We start from the raw sequence: 20,972 nt of genomic DNA on the forward strand, positions 1-20,972 counted from the left end.
TGGGAAGCAGCCACATAGCACAGGGATATCAGCTTGGTGCTTTGTGACCACTTAGAGGGGTGGGAGGGAGATGCAAGAGATATGGAGATATATGTATATGTATAGCTGATTCACTTTGTTATAAAGCAGAAACTAACACACTATTGTAAAGCAATTATACTCCAATAAAGATGTTAAAAAAGAATAAAAATAAAGATGAAGATAAAATGAACCCTGGACAGAAGGGAGTCGGACAAGCCTATATTCACTGAAGGAGAATGACAGCTGCCATACATAGAAGAATGTATGGATGCACAAATGCTTAGTGCATTTGGTAAAGATGGGTCAAAGAAAGGGGAAGTTTTAGGTTAGCAGGCTTGAGTGAGTTACAAGAGCCTAAGAACACAATCCAATGTAGAGAGAGAAATTGAACCCCAAGAAATCCTGGAGGAGGTCAGAGGAGCGGAACATGTGGAAACACTTTCTATATGAGACACAAGGGTTGAAAGAGGTCTAGGAGTGAAGATAAAAGGTGATTAAAAGGTGGAGCGGAGGGGACTTGCAAATCTTCCTGTGCAGTGGCTTCTGTTTTCTTGGCAGTGGCAGAATGTTGAGTCAGCTCCTAACAATACATGCAGAGATTTAGCACAATCACCGGTCTGGAAAACGTGGATTACCAGAGAAGGCTAAATCAATTCAACGTGGCAGGGAAGAGTCCTCTGAGATTTTAAATCCTAAATTTGTAGTTTATTCACTCAGTGAATATTCATTGAATACCTACTGTGTGCCTAGATTAGTGCTGAGTACACAGCAGAACAAGATAGACACATTTCCAATTCTCAAGGAGTTCGGAGCCTTGCGTAGTAAACAAATATCAAAAAATTATTACACAACTTAATACTCGGTTATAATTGTGAGGAAGAATATCTAAGAGTCATAATGGAAAGGACTTCTGTGAAGAAGTGGTGTTAGGATATCACATGAAGGATGAGAAGCACTGGGCGTGGTAAAGAGGCAGAGGAGGGAATGAGGAGAGACATCCAGGCAGGGTAATGCTGAGCAAAGGCTCTGGGGAGGGAGTTGCTGGAGGTTGGCAGGGAGGGGCTTCCCACCCTTCGTGCTGTGGTGCCTCTAGTGGGTGACAGGTGTGTCCAATATTCATCTGTTCAGCTCTTAATGTGGTACCCCGAATTTGGCATATCTCTAGATGTTTTTACATTTCATGTTTATAATCTTTGAATTAATTCATTTATTTAGCAAGTATGTCTTTGATAAAATGATGCTACATTTAACCTGTGCTAATTTTATAAATATCATAAACCAACCAACCGATAGTGTGTAAAATGAAAGTTTACCTTGGGGTTGCTTACAAAGAGATTGGGACGATTCTCTTATCTTAGATGACTGATATGGGAGAAAGTTTTCTCCCATTTCTTTTTAATTGAGTACTGTCAGTACAATAGAATAAGACTGAGAGGAATTTCAAATTATTTAATATTCAACCAAAAGAATTCCTAATGTACTTACACAGACAGATTAAATAAACAATTCAGGGAATCATAAAGTTCAGGCAAAAATAATCCAACTTAGTTTCTGGGGAAAACTGGAACTGTTGCCTGGAATTATCCAACTCCACTGACTATATTTTTTAAATTGCATACTTATCCTCTTTACCTCTATATATGGCACCTACTTACAGAGAAGCAAAAACCTGGCATTGCTTTTCTTAGCTGTGGTTTGTTACACCTCTGTGAAAGCATATGTGTTTACCACTGTCTTAAATCATTGGTTTGTGGTTGCTTGATATTATCTGAATTTTTTAAGCATGACTTTTTTTATTTGTGTAGAAAATTTTTTTAGCATACTGTAAAGTTCTGGTAGTGATTTGTATCATCACTTACAAAAGTGCATATTGTTTCAGGTCCTAAGTAAGCTTCATGCATAGAAAATATCCCACTGCTCGCTCTTCTTGTACCCAAATGTAAACTCCTGGCGATTAGAGAGTGTGAAAAGCATTAAGTGTGTGTCCATGGCAATCTGCTGGCTGTGTGCAGGAAGTTACAGCGGCATTAAGCCATGAAAAGGATCAATTGTTTTTGTGAAAAATCCTCAAGATGTGCCTTGAATGCGAAGAATCAAGCTCATTAAAATCGTAAATCATCTATTAATCATTTTTTTTTCTGAAATGTCCTTAGTCGTCACTTGTATTTTAAAGAACAAAATGAAAAATACGATGAAAACCAGAACATAAAAGATTGTTGAAGACCATGGAATAAAATCCTCAGTGCTTTTTCTTCTTGAAGAGTTTTTAGTGGATACTTGCTGTACCTCTCCTGAGTATGGATCTGAACACAGTGTGAGGTTTATATCTTTCATTCATTTATTCACTTATGTGCCAGGCTGGTTTTACAGATGAAAACATTCTAGGGTTTTCTGGTTATATCCAAAAGCACTGCTAGGTTTCCCATAAATAATTTGGTGGACTGGGAATTAAGGACAGCATTGTACAAGAGGCTGATTAAACTACATTAGTTCTTGTTGGACGTGCCAGGGAAATGGGGTTGGGCTTTCTCCCTCTGAGGAGAGAGAGATAAGCAAGGCTCACTAGGGCATCTCAATATACTGCACACATGCTCTTGCTGACTGACAGGGGCTCTGTGTGAGATGGGAAAGCCATGGCAGGGCATGGCATTACCACCCGCTCCCCAGGCATGGAACACCACCCCAAATCAGCAGGCTCTCCCTGCTAAGGGGGGAACAGTGCATCCCCCAGCTACTGTATTGCCTAGGGGTGTTCAGGTAGAAAGTGAGTGCAGAGCCTTAAGGTTCTAGCTGGGATCTTCTTGGGAAAAGCCTAGCAATGCTTCTCACTGTGACATCAGAGAGGATTCTGGGAATTCTATGCTCACAAGAAACATTCCTTTCATTTAAAGATTACATGAAGCAAAACATCTCAGTTAGTTGGAGGTACACAGATACCAGTTAAAATTAAAAGGGTTGTCAGTTTCTGTAAGATATTTTTTCTGGGGTTAAAAAAAAGGTAGTTTAAAATAATGTGTATTTCACCTGAGAAAACCATAATTCAAAAAGAGACATGTACCAAAATGTTCATAGCAGCCCTATTTACAATAGCCCGGAGATGGAAACAACCTAAGTGTCCATCATTGGATGAATGGGTAAAGAAGATGTGGCACATACATACAATGGAATATTACTCAGCCATAAAAAGAAATGAAATTGAACTATTTGTAATGAGGTGGATGGACCTAGAGTCTGTCATACAGAGTGAAGTAAGTCAGAAAGAGAAAGACAAATACTGTATGCTGACACATATATATGGAATTTAAGAAAAAAAAAGGTCATGAAGAACATAGGGGTAAGACAGGAATAAAGACACAGACCTACTAGAGAATGGACTTGAGGATATGGGGAGGGGGAAGGGTAAGCTGTGACAAAGTGAAAGAGCGGCATGGACATATATACACTACCAAACGTAAGGTAGATAGCTAGTGGGAAGCAGCCGCATAGCACAGGGAGATCAGCTCGGTGCTTTGTGACCGCCTGGAGGGGTGGGATAGGGAGGGTGGGAGGGAGACGCAAAAGGGAGGGGATATGGGAACATATGTATACATATAACTGATTAAATTTGTGATAAAGCAAAAAATAAAAAATAAAAAAAAAAAAAAAAAATAATGTGTATTTCAGTAGTTAGTATTTTCTTAGCTTGCCAGTGACCTTGAATGACACGTTAAAGCACTCGAGGCATTATGCTTCTAGTTTGTGACCTCCTTGAAGAGGCCCTGTTTTACATTGTGCATCCCTAGTGCATGGAGTTTAATGTGAAGCCACTGACTGTTAAATGAATTCTACATGAACATTCCATTTGGCACCATTGTGATGCAAGGGTATTCCGAAGAACTGAATTTTTTAAGTAACTAAAATACATCCTTTGAAGCACAAACTATTTATTTTAAAATCTCCCCAGTATTTTGATGAAATCTAAAAAATATAAATGGGTTTTTCTGCCTTACTAAAAATATTTTTCATATAATTTAGCTTTTTAAATGTTAGTATTCTTATCTGAAATAAATTTTTTAAACACTATTGAAGAATGAGAGCCATTTTTCACATCATTAATTGTTCATTACTATTTTTGAGGTTGTCTTTCTGATTTTTAATGGTGGTTTGGTCAACTTCCTCAACTATCTACTGAAACTTTTTGATGGTATTTGAATTTCTTACCTCAGATTTTCTTCTTTACATTAGACACAGTTGTCTTTGTTAGGTCCATTACTGTGGCATAGTTTTTGTGACTTACTTTCATCTGGATTCATGATAGTTGCATGTATGTTGAAGATGCCAGAATCTGAACTTTGGGTATTGCTAATGTAATATATGTACTCATGGGCTTTGAAGCTATTTCTGTAGCTATTCAGCTTTTTAAATGAATCGATTTCAGTTAAATTAAACTAAAATTTGTATATTATTGACAGACTAGTACTCCTCTGGATCTTTTCAATTAGATTAAGTATGTTATTGAGTAAAACTGACTATAAAATATAGGTAGAAAATGTGTACTTCTCCTTGTATTGAAATTCAGTGGATGTGTTTCTGAAAATATCTTCATGTAAAATGACTTGCCACTCCCTATTTGTTGGCAAATTAAGTTTGTTGTTTTGCAAAGAAGGTAAAGAATCAGTGAAATTGCTGAAGTTGGAAAAAAAAATAGCAGGATGAACTCTAAATGTGATATACATATTTATAGACTAATAGCCATGTGTGCTTTATCCTAAGCATGTGTTGATAGTGATTGTTATACCCACTCTGTAGATATGGGAATTGAAACTTAGAAAGAAGTTTCTCTCTCGCACAGAGAGCTAGTAAGCAATCCAGCAGGCATTTTAAGCAATATTAATTGGGTAATGTCTCACATGGAACATAACAGAATGGATAGAGAAAGTTCCTGTCCTACACAATGCATTAAATAACCACTGTTCATTCTATAAAAGAATGTGTAAATCAGCTTCAGTTTTCTTCCCAGATGAAAGCATAATTGCTTGTGTTTATAAACACATTCAAATGAATTAATTCATTGGACCCCAAACCCCCTCACCAGTATAGGAGGGACTTATTTTTCAAATAGAGGGACTGAGGCTCTGAGGGGGCAAAGAAGTCTCCTAGAGGTCTACAACTGGAAGTTTAAAAGCCAGGATTTACATTCCTAGCTCTTCTGTCTCCGTCGTCTCCGTCTCTAGTTCCAGTCTCTTCCCGTTATGATACACAGCCTTTCAAAGTATCACAAATCAAAATTAACTTTCCTTTTTTTGTGAGCAGCACCCTTGACTGGAGAAATTGAGCCACTGTAGGAGGCAAGTAGCTGTAAACCATATAACATGAATATGAACTCTTTTAGTGAGATCTTAGTGCTAAATATAAAGACATAACATCTCTAAGCATTTAGCCCTTGCCTTTTTGCCTATAATCTCTGTTCGGTCAGTATGACCATTTAAAGAATAAATATGGGAAAAGAGAAGAGCATTATTTTTAATCTAAAGTTCACTATTTTTATATTTAAAAGTATACTTAGTGGGCTGATTTTAGCATTTTTTAATCATAGATCTGTTCAGTCACTCCTTTGTTCTTTTATTGTAAAACTCAAAACATCAATAAAATAAGATTTATTTGAGCACAAAATGGGTATTATGAGATTTTATTTCCAAGGTTAAATCAACATGGTTTTAGCTAGACATATGATAGATTATCAGTTAAACATTTTCCACCAAAAATATTTGCCATTAGTGAAATCAGTGGGAAAAGCATAAACTTCAGAAAAGTGTTAAGTCACTTAGATGTTTAAAAAGATATTAAAGAAAACATAAGTTCTATCTCAATATCTTATGTCTTCATGATATATCATATATAAATCTCAAGGCCTAAATCCTTTCATAAAAAAACACCTTTTCTTTTCCCTTGAGTTTCAAAGATGCTACCCTTGGTCTGCTGTAAGGTGCTCTTTTTCATTTAACCATCACCACTGTCATATTAGACACTGCAGGAATATGTTAATTATCTTGAGGTGTCCCAGTGGCCCAGTAACTTGAGGGCAAAATGCCAGCAGAATCCTGGTTGCAATCCAGGTTGAAAACACTGCATTAACTTGTTCGGTCTCTTGACATCCTCACAAACAGAATGATACACCTGGAAAGAAAACATATTTGTTCCAACTGAGTTAACTATTCCAGAATAAATATATCCAACCCCTGGCCAACCATTTGTGGTTGTGTGTAAAAAGTAACTAATGAGCACTATTCTCTAAGGCTATTAATTATGTACTGAACAAGAAGGCTTTTTAGGTACTGTTCCTCTGAGTGCAATAAACCTGGATTATCTAGGCAACCTAATGAGCATCTTTGAGCATCTGCCACTGCACAGAGCTTTCAAGTTTCAGGCAGAAGTTAGGAAAAACTTTTGCAACAGTGGGCCAGTAAGACCCAGTGCTGTCTTTGGTCAGGATCAGACACCAATGCAAGACTTGAAGATAAGTGTGTTGTGATTGATGATTGAACTGATGTTGGTTCACAGAATGAGTATTATGGAGCCACCAAGTTCCATGGAGAATGTATACATCTACAGTAGAAAGATAAGAGAGTACAACTGGGGTGCTTTGCAAAGAGTAGAGGCATTGTTGGGGGAATAGGGCTGGGGAGGCGGGATGCATAAAAGTATCAAGCAGAGGAAATCAAATAAAATGATTCTGCTAGCCAGATGGAGCATCCCTGTACTGTACCAATCAATTGAGCCAATAGGGTTTGAGCAGTTTCCACTTACTTCAAATACATTTTATAACAGAGCAAGATAAGATAATGAATAATAATTATCTCTTGGTAGTCTGGTGGCAATGAAACATCTGTACCAATAAAGCAATAGATGTAATCATTTTTATACAATTAAGAGCAAAATCAGTGACTAATATTGGTAGGTGCTTGTTAACAATGGAAAGCCAACTAATTAAGGATGTCATCAAAGCATTTAATTCTTTAAAATTGCTAGTGGGGGGGCTTCCCTGGTGGCGCAGTGGTTGGGAGTCCGCCTGCCGATGCAGGGGACACGGGTTCGTGCCCTGGTCCAGGAGGGTCCCACATGCCGCAGAGCAGCTGGGCCCGTGGTGAGCCATGGCCACTGAGCCTGCGCGTCCGGAGCCTGTGCTCCGAAACGGGAGAGGCCACAACAGTGAGAGGCCCGCGTACCGCAAAAACAAAAACAAACAAAAATAAAAAACAAAAAAAATAAAATTGCTAGTGGGGAAAGTGGCTCTAAAATGAGGAGCTTCTTTAAAATGTAAACAATGGGAACTTTTAAATAAATAATGATCTTAAACCCCCTTAAGTCCTTCTGAAACAAAGAAAGCATGAATGTTGTAAAAATCCTGGTTTTTAAAATATATTCATTTTGGAATATAGCTAGGAAATTAGATAAGGATAGCCCCTTTAAGTTTAATTAAAATTAAATATTATGTTTTTCAGTGTTCACATTGTTCTTGTGGGACTCCGTTCAACATTTGAATACAGGGTTTTGTATTTTCCATCTGCACTGTGTCCATACTTATCTTTAAGACTAAAGAATACTTTAGGCTACAAATCAAACAGCAACAGTAAACAAATGAATAATTTTGTGACTGAACAAGCACATGCTATCATGCTGTGCTCATGATATGTCACTTTTTTTTTTTTTTTGCTTCACTATTGAAAGGAAAAACTAAATACTTGAAAAATAAATTCAGGAAATGATGTGAGTTGAAAAATACATTTTTTACAAAGAACTCAAAATGGTTTAATATGTGCATATCTTTTGTTGTAGCATCTTGTTAATAAACAGGAGATACCTTTTTCTATTTTACAATTGTAGAAATACAAGCAAAGACATGTGACTCGTCCAAGGTCAGGACTCAAAGGGAAAGTCTATATTTCTAACCCTAAGAATTAGTGAAAAGAGGCACAAAATATTGATATATGTTTATAGTTTAAATTAGGTAGGTCTACAGTGTGCTCACTGTGGTTTCTTTTTGAAATGTTGCCCAAGCCTAAGCAGACTTAATGTGGCTTACTAAGTCTATAAAATATATTGACAAAAATATTTTAAATCATTATAATATCAAAAATATTTTAAATATCAAAAATATTTTAAATCATTAAAAATCCATTGAAAATATTTGTCTTTTATTATAATGAATATGCTTCTTATGAATAAAAGCTTTCCATTTTTCTAGAAAAAAGTAAAAAATGAAAAACTTGACAAAAATGAATTTTTAGTCAATATTCTGGAAAGAAGTCAAGAAAATCTTTCTGCCTTGCCCAGACATAACTACATGGTGAATCAGTCAACACACTAGCAGCAGTTTTAACATATGATCCACACCTATTTCTGAAGAGGTTGCCATCTTCAAGTTGCCAGATTTTCCCACTTAATGGATAGATTCTTATGTTTGGGCATAATTTTATCTAAGCAAAAGGTATTATTAGAAGTAAGACACAAATTAAAATAAGGCTGTTTCAAGGTCTACCCAAAAATAAATGATCCAGTCAATGTGATCATTATGGCCAATAAGATGATCTGTGAGTTACTGCATTGCTATTTTGCTATGGCTCTTGTTTTTAGTTTTCTTGGTAGCTGAAGTGCTCAGATTGCTTGCCATGTGTAGACTTGGCTATGATTTCCTAAACTTAACTTAAACATGTGGTTAACGCTAGCTAATGCATGCAGGCTCTTGTGAGTAAGGAGAAGATTTTATTGTAAAATCCAAAATCAGCAGTGAAAAATGGGTTTCAAGCATTTTTTTTACCCAGTCTTCAAAACATAGTTATATATTTGTCTCTAACCTATTTGGCTGTAGAATCAGAGATATTGTTTCAGAAGTGCATATACACTTTAAATTTTTTAAATATTCACTCATACAAACTCATAAAATACATGGAAAGCATAAGAACATATAAAAAAGTAAAAATCACTCCCAATGGCACCACATGAGGAAATTTACATTTCTGAATATTATGTGATATTCTCAAAACTGCATCATAACTTGATAATGTTTTATACTATGTACATTTCTTCACATCAATAAATTTTTTGAAATTTAATTTTAATGGATTCACATCATTTCACATTATGAACATTTAAATTACCCCCACTTTTTGAACATTAACATATTTTCCAATTGTTCACTGTTAGTTTCAGTGCTGTAAACATCTTGGTACCTGGCACTTTGTTCTCATCTCTGTTAATCTTTTAAAATATATTCCTTGGAATGGAATTACTGTCTCAAAGAATATGAAGTATTTTAAGAATCTTGTTAACTCTTGCCAGCTTACTTTCCATAAAGTTTATACCAGTTCATACTTCCACCTGTATGTAAAAGAACATCTTAAGATATTTTGGGCATCATTGAATATTAAAAAAATTAAAATTATATACCTTTGACAATTTGATAGCTGGAAAATGATATCTCGGTGTTATTTTAATTTCTGTTTCTTTTATACCTACTGAAGTCTAATAGTTCTTTATAGCTTTATTATTTTTGCATTTTAAAAACTTCTCTGTTCATATATTTGCCTTTATTGATTTGTAAGAATTCTATATGTTTGAAATATATCATTATATTTGTTCACTGTGTTTTAGCAGTAACCAATAGCTTAATATTTGTAATTTGCATTTCGCTAAACATTTTTCTACAGGTTTTGAATGTTATATAATCAAAGCTGTGACTATTTCTTTATGATTTATTTTTTCCTGTATAGAAAGGCCTTCCCCATCTTATAATAAATTAAATATTCATTTACATTTTTTTATAGTTTTTGTATAACCTTTTAAAATCATTCTTTAATCCACTTGAAAGGTATTTTGGTCTGGTGTGAAGTGTGATTTCACTTCTTTTTCCAAAAAGCCAGTGTTCCCAATATGGGTTGAACTTTCATACTTTTCTTATCTGATGTTTCTTTATCATGAATTAAACTTGTCTATACTGAGTCCAATTTTAGTGCCATATGCTTTGTTCTATTGATCAGCCTGTCAGTTTATCTTTTAGTAACTGGTTAACTAAGCCCCCATTATTTCTCCCTTTTTCTTATCAATTATTATTTTCCCTTTATATTTCTAAATGAACTTTAGAATGATTTGTCAGTTAAAAATACCCCATTGAGACCTGAACTGTTTATTAACATGGAAACAGCTGATAATTTACCCAAATTCAATGTTCCCATTTAACGATAAATGTGAATTTATTCACATTTTTTATATTAATAATAGTTCATCTCTTTATTTATGCAATTTTTGGTGTTTTATGCTTTTCATGGTAGATGTGAATGGAATCCCATTGTATTCTCTACTTGGCTATTTTAAGATGTCAATTGTCCAGAATTTCCCGACCAATCCTAATCCTAAGGCAACATAGCAGGCGTTCTTGCTCTACACCTGATTTCAGTAAGAGCGCACGGGCATAAGACTTCACAACAGAACCATTATTTAGATTGTTGAATAATAACACATTATTATTGTACAGATAATAATATAAAAGTATATAATTGCATAATAATATAATACATAACACAAATATAATGACACATTATATTTTGTAATTTGATGAATTCCATGCTTTCTTCCCACGTTCATATCTTTTTCTTATACAGATTTGGTTCTTTTCCCACTTTTAATATTATTTTTAGCTTCTTCTAATAGTTATTTTTACACATGTTATTTCTATCTCTGCTCCCATTATCACTGTTCCATCAACAATTGAGCTTTTCTCTTAAGGCAGAATAAATTCACTGTTAGCTATGGAAACAAGGTAGCTATAATGTTTGTAGCACTGTACAATAACAATGAGTTTCTTCCATTTTAGTGTTTTCTTGGTGTTGTAGAAGAAGATTGACAGGGGAAAAAAGGTGGCAATTAATTTCCTACAGACTTTATTTTATGCAGAAAGTTCAAAGTAGCTTAATTTCATCACTCATGTCATTTAAGCCCAAGGAATAAATTTTCCAAAGCTAAATCAACTTTTTATTTTAATATCCAAAAAGTAGAAGAATGCTTCAGGTGAACTATTATGGTGCTATAAAACCATATTTATTACTTGGGAAGTGATTTATTATTATTTAGAAAAAGCAAGTCACCAAATAATGAAGTAGTGTAATTCAATTAATGTAAAGTATAAAATTATTATATTGCATAGTATAATGCCTAGAAAAATATATATACATGCATGAAACTGTAAATACTAGTTTCTGTAGGAGATGGGATTATAGGTGATTTTTTAAATTATTTTGCTTATCTTTATTTTTTAATTTATCTGAAACAGGTATTATTACTTATGTGATAAAGATAAAATTATGAACGTGTTTTCAACAGCAAATACCTCAACTTTATAAATGTAGATAAATCGCATTAGATTAAACACGTTTATCTAAGTGTAAGAAAATACTCTGGTGACTTTCCAAGACAAGCCTGTGAATATTTTGAGCTTTCATTGAATAGGTTTGGTAGACATATTGCCAAGGTACAAACTCTCTCTGGGAAAGCATACACAGTCCTCAGTGTCTAAGAAACAATAAGATCTAATTGCTCACCTCCAAACTCTTCCCTAAGTCCTATGAGAAATATGTATTTCATTGGATGTCTGACTACCAAAACAAGCATATGGAAGAAATGGCTCCCTCTGTTCTTTACTTATCCATATGTTCAATCTTTCCATCTCATTTTACAGTTTTACCATTCGATTTTTTTTAGTATGGTGCCTCAAGGATCTACTTTTTCATCTCTTTAACCTTATCTTTAAATAAAGAGGTCACCTGTACTCTAATAACTCACTTTTCCAGAATTCCTATCTTTAACAGTATGAATTCATGTGCCCTTGTATTTGGTGATAAGTTGCAATTTAAGTTTTGAAACTAAAAAGTACTTACATTTTAAAATCTCTGCAGAGAGGAGAAAACTAATGGTATTCTTTTTTTCTAACCCTGGAAAGCAGTTGAAATTGGAAGACAAATGGTTTGGGGGAAAATAATATATGTGTGTTTTTTAAAGTTACATCTGAAATGATTAACAGTAAGTACAGTGTCTGAACTATAAATATATCCTAAACAAGCCTATTATCTGAATTACCATAATTAACTAAATTATGTTTCACAAATGTCTTTGCATATATACTGGATACAAGTTTATATTCCAGATAGGTAAAGATGAGGTATGTGCTAACACAATTTGACAGCAAACACTGAATGACAGGAAAATGCTCAGATAAAACCTGCCATGTATGATATTATGATATTATAGACTCTATACTATACTCATGGGCAGATTTCATTTTACTTGAAAAGTTTGCCTCAGTTGGCTAATCAAGGTTTTGGTTTAGATCACTTGTGTCATAAACTCAGCTTTCTTATCAAACAAAGATATTTACAATAGAGTATCTGAAGAAATAAAGGACTTTTGTAGCCAGATGATGTGTTCACAGGTGTTCATTAATCAAAAGCTGATTCTCTCCTTAAAGGAACTCATTTCTGATTTTATTTTTTTCTTCTCTGAGAGGGGACTGCTATTATTTTGTTTTCAGTAATTGATAGTTATGACTACTGTAACCATCAACCTTTTTTATCACTGCCACTTCAGCCTTATGCATGTCTGACTGTCAAATGATTTAGGGTATGGTAATAATCACTCTGATAATACTAGTCTGTTTCCAGGGTTTTCCAGGTTCTTCTCTAAGTGGTCATCAGCCACTTACCTTTCTTCTCCCACTCCCTGCCACCTCTTTCACTTCAATTAGAAATATTTGTTTGTTTGTGGGTTTATTTATTTACTATTTTTCTTTAAAATATACTCAGTATACAAAATGTATTCAACACTTTTTCAGTCAGCTCAGCAGATTATCTCTTTCCCGCTTTTAAAAGAAATCTAGATAAGAGGAGAGAATAGGATGAAAACAAAAAGTGAAAATTGATGTGACCCTTGTATCATGGAGAGCCATAACCAAGTCCCTAGTAAATCCCTAGTGACCTACACAGACCCTATAAGAGAGCCCAGCTGGCTTCCCATTTCTTTGGTTCCATGATTTGCCCAATGCCCTTCCTCTACCTGAGATATTTTAGGCCCTCTCCCCAAGTCTTCCCTCAATCAAAGTCTATACTCAAAGGCTTTAAAGATTCATCTATAATTCTATTCCTTCTTCTCTGCCTTTCCAGATTTCTTCCATCAACTGACTTCCTTTTCCCCTCCTCTGAAGTTCCTTAGTGATATTTTTAAAGGATGTGAAATATGCAAGTATCATTTATCTTGGAAAAGTCTACTTTGAGAAATCTAGTTTTAGGATCCCAGTCTTCAAATTTATAACTGTGGCTATTTTCTCCCTGAAGTTCCTTTTTCTGAGGACCACTCTATTTCTTCTCTGTCATACATTTGGCCTCTTAATAGCATTAAAATATGTGTGTGTGTGTGTGTGTGTGTGTGTGTATTTTGCCAGAGCACTGCTGCTAGATTATATGGTAGAATACAGGTGATGAATTGTTGATCAACATAAAGCAGAGACTTTCTTTAGGCATTTAGGACAAAATCAGAGGCATTTGTATAATTCAAAATATTTATAATGATATTTTTAGTAGAAAATGAGCAACATTTTTTTTTTTTTTGGTTTAAAAAGCATGAGAAAAAAATGCTAAATTTATCTACATCATCCATGTGGTGGTTATCAAAACTTTGGTTTCCATTTGAGTGTAAAGAAAAATAAAGGAATATGTCGCATATACATGTTTGCAAGTAAGTAGGTGCTCAAGGTAAGTACAGGATGGAATAGATTGAAACAGAGACATTTAAGGTTACCTAAAATAGTATAAACCAAATTTCTCTCAACTTTGGTAGCCACTTCATGAAGAATAATTTTTCAGGACAAATTTTAGAGTTACCTTTTAAAAAGGTATACGGATGTATATGTTCTTATTGTGTATCATGTGTACAATTCATTCCTGAAATTTATTTCTTAGTTTTATCCCTACAAAACACTCACACCGAAGCAGACCTGAAAAATACTTTTGAACAGAGAGAAACAAAATATAAAAACTAAAGAAACTAAAATCCACAGAAACAAACAATTCTATATTTCATTATTTTAATTGATTTTAAAATGTGTAAGCACTTTGATAGATTCTACTTTATATAAGATTTATTGGTTTTCAAAGTATATAATGCAACAAAAAAAGTGAACCTAGATTCTTTTTTTCTTGTTCATTGGAGCTATCACATCTCATCTATCAGATCTCTAAGTAGAATTTTAAAAGTGGGGTACTCTCTCACGCCCAAGGACTATGTAATTAACATATGAATGTGTAACGGATTATTTGAAGTAATAATTAAGGGAACAATACAAAAAGGAACTGAAGAGAGCTACCAACACCTGGGAATCTTGTATTGAAAAAAGCTTTCTTAATGTAAGTAATTAAAAACTAAGGACAAATGCTGATTGTGTAGCAATAAAGCCCTACAGGAGAGCTAAATCTGCTGATATTTTGCTGTCGTCCCTTAGCCTGAATCATTAAAACAAGAGCTTACTGTTTTATCTGTTTCAACAGAATACTTGTTCAATGTAGGTTTTGTGTGGTATTTGATCTTCTGAAATCATCAAAATGCACTTATATGACAAAAATGTCTTTACATTTAAAAATTATTTATATTCAAAACATAAAAGATGACAAAAACTCTTTTCCCTGTGGTCAGTGCAAAGTTTCAGAGGAAAATTCCAACTGATGGCCAGGTAGGATTAGGTATACAGTCAATTCTCTATAATTTTTTTTTTTTTGATGTGGACCATTTTAAAAATCTGTGTTGAATTTGTTACACTGTTGCTTCCGTTTTTCTTATGTTCTGGTTTTTTGGCCCCATGGCATGTGGGATCTTAGCTCCCCGACCAGAGATCGAACCCTCACCCCCTGCATTGGAAGGTGAAATCTAAACCACAGACCCCAGGGAAGTCCCAATTCTCTATAATTTATTTGTCTAAGTAATTCCTGCTGGTGAAGTTCAACCCCAGTGTATTGTTTTGTTTTATTTTGTTTCTCTTGAAGAGGTTCCTACTCAGGTAGGGCACTTAAGAGAGTAACCTCAGGATTGTTAGGAATCCTTGATATTGTGGAAGACTTAGTGAGTACGAGGCAGAAGCCATGGATTATTGTTTCCGTTTTTGTCACTTTCTGCCTGTACAAACCACTTACATTTCCTTGGGAAAAATTACCTAATCTCTAAAACAAGAATTATTTTTTTGTAGTCTGTTAAAGTCTGGATCAAATGACCTTTGAGGCCCTAATTGTATATATTCCTTGATCATGAAAAAACACTTGTCCCCAGAATTTAACCTTAAATGTCTACCATTTTATGGTACAACTCTATTTAAAAAATAAATTATGAGCCTAATGATTATTTTTTAAGTAGAAAAGCAAATATATGCATGAATATTCAAAGCAGCATTACTCATGATAGCCCCAAAGAGGATACAGCCCAAGTATCCTTCAGTTGATGAATGGATAAAAGAAATGTGGCATAGCCAACGTCAAAACAAAAATTACAGCGTACAAAATTAAACAGGCAAGGAAAACTTTCTTCGAGGCTATTGCAGTAGGGGAGAGAAGGCAGAATCAAGTCTGAGCTCAACTCTGATGAGGCAGAGAGGGTGAGGTTTTTTACGAGCTAGGTTGAGCCCCAGTGTAAAAGTAATGCAGGATATAAGAGGAAGTCATAGCCCATCTGCATTTGCTAATTGTCTCTATTCAAAGGAAAAATAAGCTCATATCATTATGACAGGAGGTAGTTTTTGCAACTTGGAGCAAGATACCTCACTGGAAGTTAGGTTCCTACCCTCCCACAGAAAATGGGAGATAAGGGTGCTTATTTCCTTCAATGGTTACATTTAGGAGAAACAATTCCCATATTCTTGAGAAGTACAGTCCTAGTTGTAAAATTGTCATGTGCTAATAAAAAAGATTTACATCTTAAAGGAATAGAGAGAAAATTTATAAGTTTTCTAAACTGAATGCTGGAAGAAAAGGGAGGTCAAGAGCCTAGAGCTAAGAAGTAGCCTGTCTAAAGTTTAGTCAAGCTGAGGGGAACTTTAAGGCCATCTTGGTCACCGTACAATAGAGTACCATTAGACAATAAAAAGGAATGAAGTACTGATATATCCTACAACATGGATAAACCTTGGAAATGTTACTTATGCAAAGTTAAAGAAGCCAGTCACAAAAGGCCATGTATTGTGTGATTCTGTTTTTTAGAAATATCTAGAATATCCAAATCTATAGAGATAACATAGCTTAGTGAAGGTAGAGATGGGGTAGGGGGTGGCAGCTAAAGGGTATGGGGTTTCTTTTTGGGATAATGAAGATGTTCTAAAATTGTTTGTAGTGATGATTGCACAACTCTGTGAATATACTAAATGCCATTAAATTTCATGGGTGAATTGTAAGATGTGTAAATCACATTTCAGTAAAGCTGTTATAAAAACAAATATTTGTTGAAATGTGCTCCACAGCCAGTAGAATATTTACGTATATTTATGGGTAATGAAATTTTTGAAACAATTTTTTTTGTTTTCTCCAAGCTAGGTTTTGGTCTTGAATAATCTGTGGATTCAGAATGTGTATTTCTGGAAGCTGGCTTGCTTTTAAGTTTTTATAAAATATTTTAGTATGTATTACCATGTTCTACTAATCAGATTGTATATAACATGGGAGAGAAAAATAATTTCTGAAATGTCGTTGAGATACTTGCCTCCTTGAAATTGGGAGCTATCAATAAAGAAAAAAACATCTGTGTAGAGAGAATAAGAGGAAATAGAGTCTGTCTTCCCAGCTGATGAGAAAGATCTATCCATCTATCTATCTATACAATATGTATATATGTATATGGTATGGTATGGTATAAATAAATCCTCACATTCAAATGAAAGCTATATTGACAGAACCCCAATTTATGAATAAGTAATGTTCCACACATTCATTTGTAAACTAGCTATTTGTAGCCTTTTCTTCTCTTTCTTTTTTCTCTTTTTTTGGCCACGTCATGCAGCTTGCAGGATCTCAGTTCCCAAGCAGGAGGGACTGAACTTGGGCCACAGCAGTGAAAGCCAGGAATTCTAACCACGAGGCCACCAGGGAACTCCTGTAGCCTTTTCTACAGAAATAGTTTTGTCAACACTGATCAGGTTCCAAACCTAGTTCACAAAGATTTATTTTGCCCACAATGTAGCTGAATTGGAGTACTAGGGTTAACACAAGCTGGGATAAAGGGAGCAATAGCACAATGGCACAGGAAGGAGGAGGATGAATCATAACATCCCTGTTTCTTGGGTACAGGAATGACTCCAGGCAAAATTTTGAATTGTGTGGAGTGAGACTTTGGCTTCCATCCATTTTCTTTTCTATACCCCTTGTCCCATGTTCAAGATGTAGAGCCTCTATCTCTAGGTCATGAAGCATCCACCACTTAATGGTACTCCAAGCTTCCCACTGTATTACCTCATCAGGCATCTCTGTTCCTCCAAGACGCAAATTCACCTACACCGTCTAACACAACCTTTCTCCCAGCCAACATACACACACACATTTAAATTTCCATTTCTTCAAGGCAGCTAATTTTGTTTTGCATTGTAGGGAAGTAAATTTTGAAAACGTGGTAACCTCTGGATCTCCTAGAAGCATTTACAGATAAAACTTGGGTTGTAACCTTAAAAGTATCTCTAATCTATAGTATTTCTAGTATTCAACTTAGGGAATGGGAAGAAAAGTCTGAAGATAGGACAAGCTGTCCTTTCTGACCCCAGTCTCACTTCGGGATGAAACCCTCTAGGTTGCTTATGCTTTTTTTTTTTTTTTTGCGGTACGTGGGCCTCACTGTTGTGGCCTCTCCCTCTGCGGAGCACAGGCTCCGGACGTGCAGGCTCAGTGGCCATGGCTCACGGGCCCAGCCGCTCCGCGGCATGTGGGATCCTCCCGGACTGGGGCACGAACCCGCATCCCCTGCATCGGCAGGCAGACTCTCAACCACTGTGCCACCAGGGAAGCCCTGCTCCTGCTTTTCACAGAATATTTTCTTTGTCTCTGTCTGAACTTTAGCAGTTTTTAAATGTGCCCTGCTAAAACTCACACTAATTACCAGAGCATGGACAGTGGAGTCTTATAATGGTGGCAGTTGGAATTGGGAGGAGACATTGGGAAGGTGACATAGAAAAGAGTAATCAAGGACCATTTATGGTATGAATGATGCTTTGGGCATCTTATATATTTTTTTAATTTGCACACATATTTTTCTATGCATTGATCAATTGGTTTTTCTTGGTTGTAGATTGGGCTTATGGATACTACAGACAACAGAGAAAACTTGTTGAAGAGATTGGTTGGTCCTATACAGGTAAATATATTAGACTATAATGAAATTCAATGGAAAATTTTATTGTTTTTGGATCTGTTTTTATATGTAAAAGAAAACTTTGTAGCTCCACACATCATTTTAATTTAGCTATATGGGTATGCAATTAATCACTAAAAATATATCATATGCAAAATGATTTCTAGTGATTTTCCATTAGCAAGTTGGTAGTGTAGAGTATATTGATCTCAGACAGAGCTAGATTTGAATCTCAGATCCACACTAGCTATGTCTCCTTGGGAAAAATGCATAACCTAATTGACGTTCAGTTTTTTCATCTGTGAAATGGAGGGTTTTTCTGAGCATTAAATGAGATAAATGGAGTTGGCACAGCGCCTCCTTGTAAATAGAAAATTCTCAATAAATGTTAGCTGCTATTTTTGTTATGATCACAGTTGTTGTTATGATCAATATTAACAAATATTGACGGGAATCTTGCTTTCAAAAGGGGTTTCCTTCTGAATTACTGTGCTGAGTTAATTGGAATTAGGGTCTAACGTGATTTTGTATGATTACCAGACGTGGCTTTGAGCATCATGTGTAGCTGAAGTTGGCTTAAAATAGTTACATCCAGAAATCCTGATCAGAAACCTTAGGAAAGAAAAGAAGATCTAGGCCTGATCAGATGAGCCTGGCTGGAACCTAGAGGGAACATGACATGCCTCATGACCATCTGAGATAAAGCTGAGTAGTAGAGTTGGGTACTCATTAGAAATAAGATTGGGTTGATAAGTCGGGATCAAATTAAAAGGGCTTCAACAACAGCCTAGCCAATTTGGACTTTATTTTATAGATAAAGGGCAGAAGCATGATGAATTTTGTAGCAAGGCATACATTTTCTTTCTTTTTTTATGCTTACTTTAAAAGTAGAAACTTAAAAAAAAAATTTCAAACACAAGAACATAAAAATCACTTTTTACTCCCACCAGGTACATCCACTAGAAAATTTGGTATATTCTTTTCAGGCCAGTTTTTATTATATTATGTTTATATATTTTTTACATAGAGTTTTACATCCAGTTTATTCCGGAAATTAGTTTTGAGCAGTGACAATTCCTGTTGATCCTGGTACTTAATAGTCCATTGAATAAATGTTTCATTTTTAATCATCCAATTCAAGCTATTCACTGTTTAAAGAAATGGTGGCAAATAGATGAATAGATATGTGTATATTTTTATCATTTTTTATTAGAGAATCCTTGATGTGCCATTGTTGACTAGAAGAAAATAAATGCTTTCAAAATTCTTGATACACATGACCTAACTGCTTTCTAGAGAGCATATATATGCTTACATATAGTATAAGTAAGTGACTACCCCACTGAATAAACCAGGATTTAATGACTGTCATTTTGAAAATCTTCACCAATTTGACATGTTTTTAAAAATGACATTTTGTTTTAATTTGTTCTGTTTGATTACTGTTGAAGTCAGGATTTTAGTTTTTATTAGTCATTTGTATCACCTTTTCTATGAAATAAGTTAAATTAGAACATGGAAAATAATCAAGATATCCATCAAAGCAGGAAAAATTTAACAAATTAAGGCATATCTAGCCTGTGGATTACTGTGCAGATGGGCATGTGTTTGTTCTGTATGATATTGTATAGAAAGACTTACTCTTAATTTACCCATTTATAATTATGACCTATATATCTAACGAATTCTGCCTTATTATTTTTATTTTTTTAACTTGAGAAATATATAAAAACAAAGATTCTCCATAACTCTAGGCCATTTTTAATTATTTAAAGTAATTATTATTATTTTTAAAAAATTGTGTTTATGTTTTGCTCTTATGTACTTAATATAATGAACATCCTCAACTTCTATTTACTTGAGCAATTTTTTTTCAGAAAAAATGAACTTTAACAAAAAGAGAGTTGTTGAATCAAAGTGCCTACTGTTTTTAATATTAATATATATGGTCAAATAAATATGGTCAAATTTTAGAAAATTGTGTTAATTTATCCATTTCCCCACATTTTTACTCACATTAATTTTAAAAATCTGATCAACTTGTTTGACAAAAAATAAAATCCCATTTTTAATTTGCTTTTATCTAATTACTTAATTTCTTAAATTACCCGAACTAACAGGGTTTAGGTTAGGATTTTGGGAGGACATATGGTAAGTAAATACTACCTGAAGTAATGGTTAAGTGAATAAGAAGGGTACACCTGAGTAAGTACTATAAAAAAATGAACAATCCATTTATTTACCCTAAACAATTTCACTTTTGTTTTCAGTAAAAGTGTGTGTTACATTCTACTTGAATAAATTTGTGTCTTAGTTTCTCTGGATTTAATTCCAGGTTCTGGACCAATTTTTCTCTATTATATACATAACTCATACAACCTAAAGATTTTAAACTAAGTTATTTTGAGTAAAAGGTATCTTTTAAGTAGCTTTAAATTATATTTAAGGCTTTTTTAAGTATTTAAGGATTTAAACATAAGAGAAAAAATACTTTCCTTTAGTCTGACCTTATTAAAATAATACTAGAGCTATAAATAATATTAACAATAAAACAATCC

At 34.4% G+C, this 20,972-nt stretch overlaps 1 protein-coding gene across 6 annotated transcripts in view; it reads left to right on the forward strand.

Annotated features, from left to right (window-relative positions):
• The window catches only part of PTPRZ1 (protein tyrosine phosphatase receptor type Z1), a gene marked incomplete at both ends in the record, with an annotated part of 166,958 nt that overhangs the window by 33,893 nt on the left and 112,093 nt on the right, over positions 1-20,972 (forward strand). For all 6 annotated transcript variants that reach the window (XM_079710934.1, XM_079710935.1, XM_079710936.1 and 3 more), the window contains one exon: positions 18,352-18,417. In XM_079710934.1, coding sequence (XP_079567060.1) covers positions 18,352-18,417 — 66 coding nt within the window. The remainder of the gene's footprint in view (positions 1-18,351; positions 18,418-20,972) is intronic.

Source organism: Hyperoodon ampullatus (assembly GCF_949752795.1).
Source record: "Hyperoodon ampullatus genome assembly, chromosome: 9".
NCBI lineage: Eukaryota > Metazoa > Chordata > Mammalia > Artiodactyla > Ziphiidae > Hyperoodon > Hyperoodon ampullatus.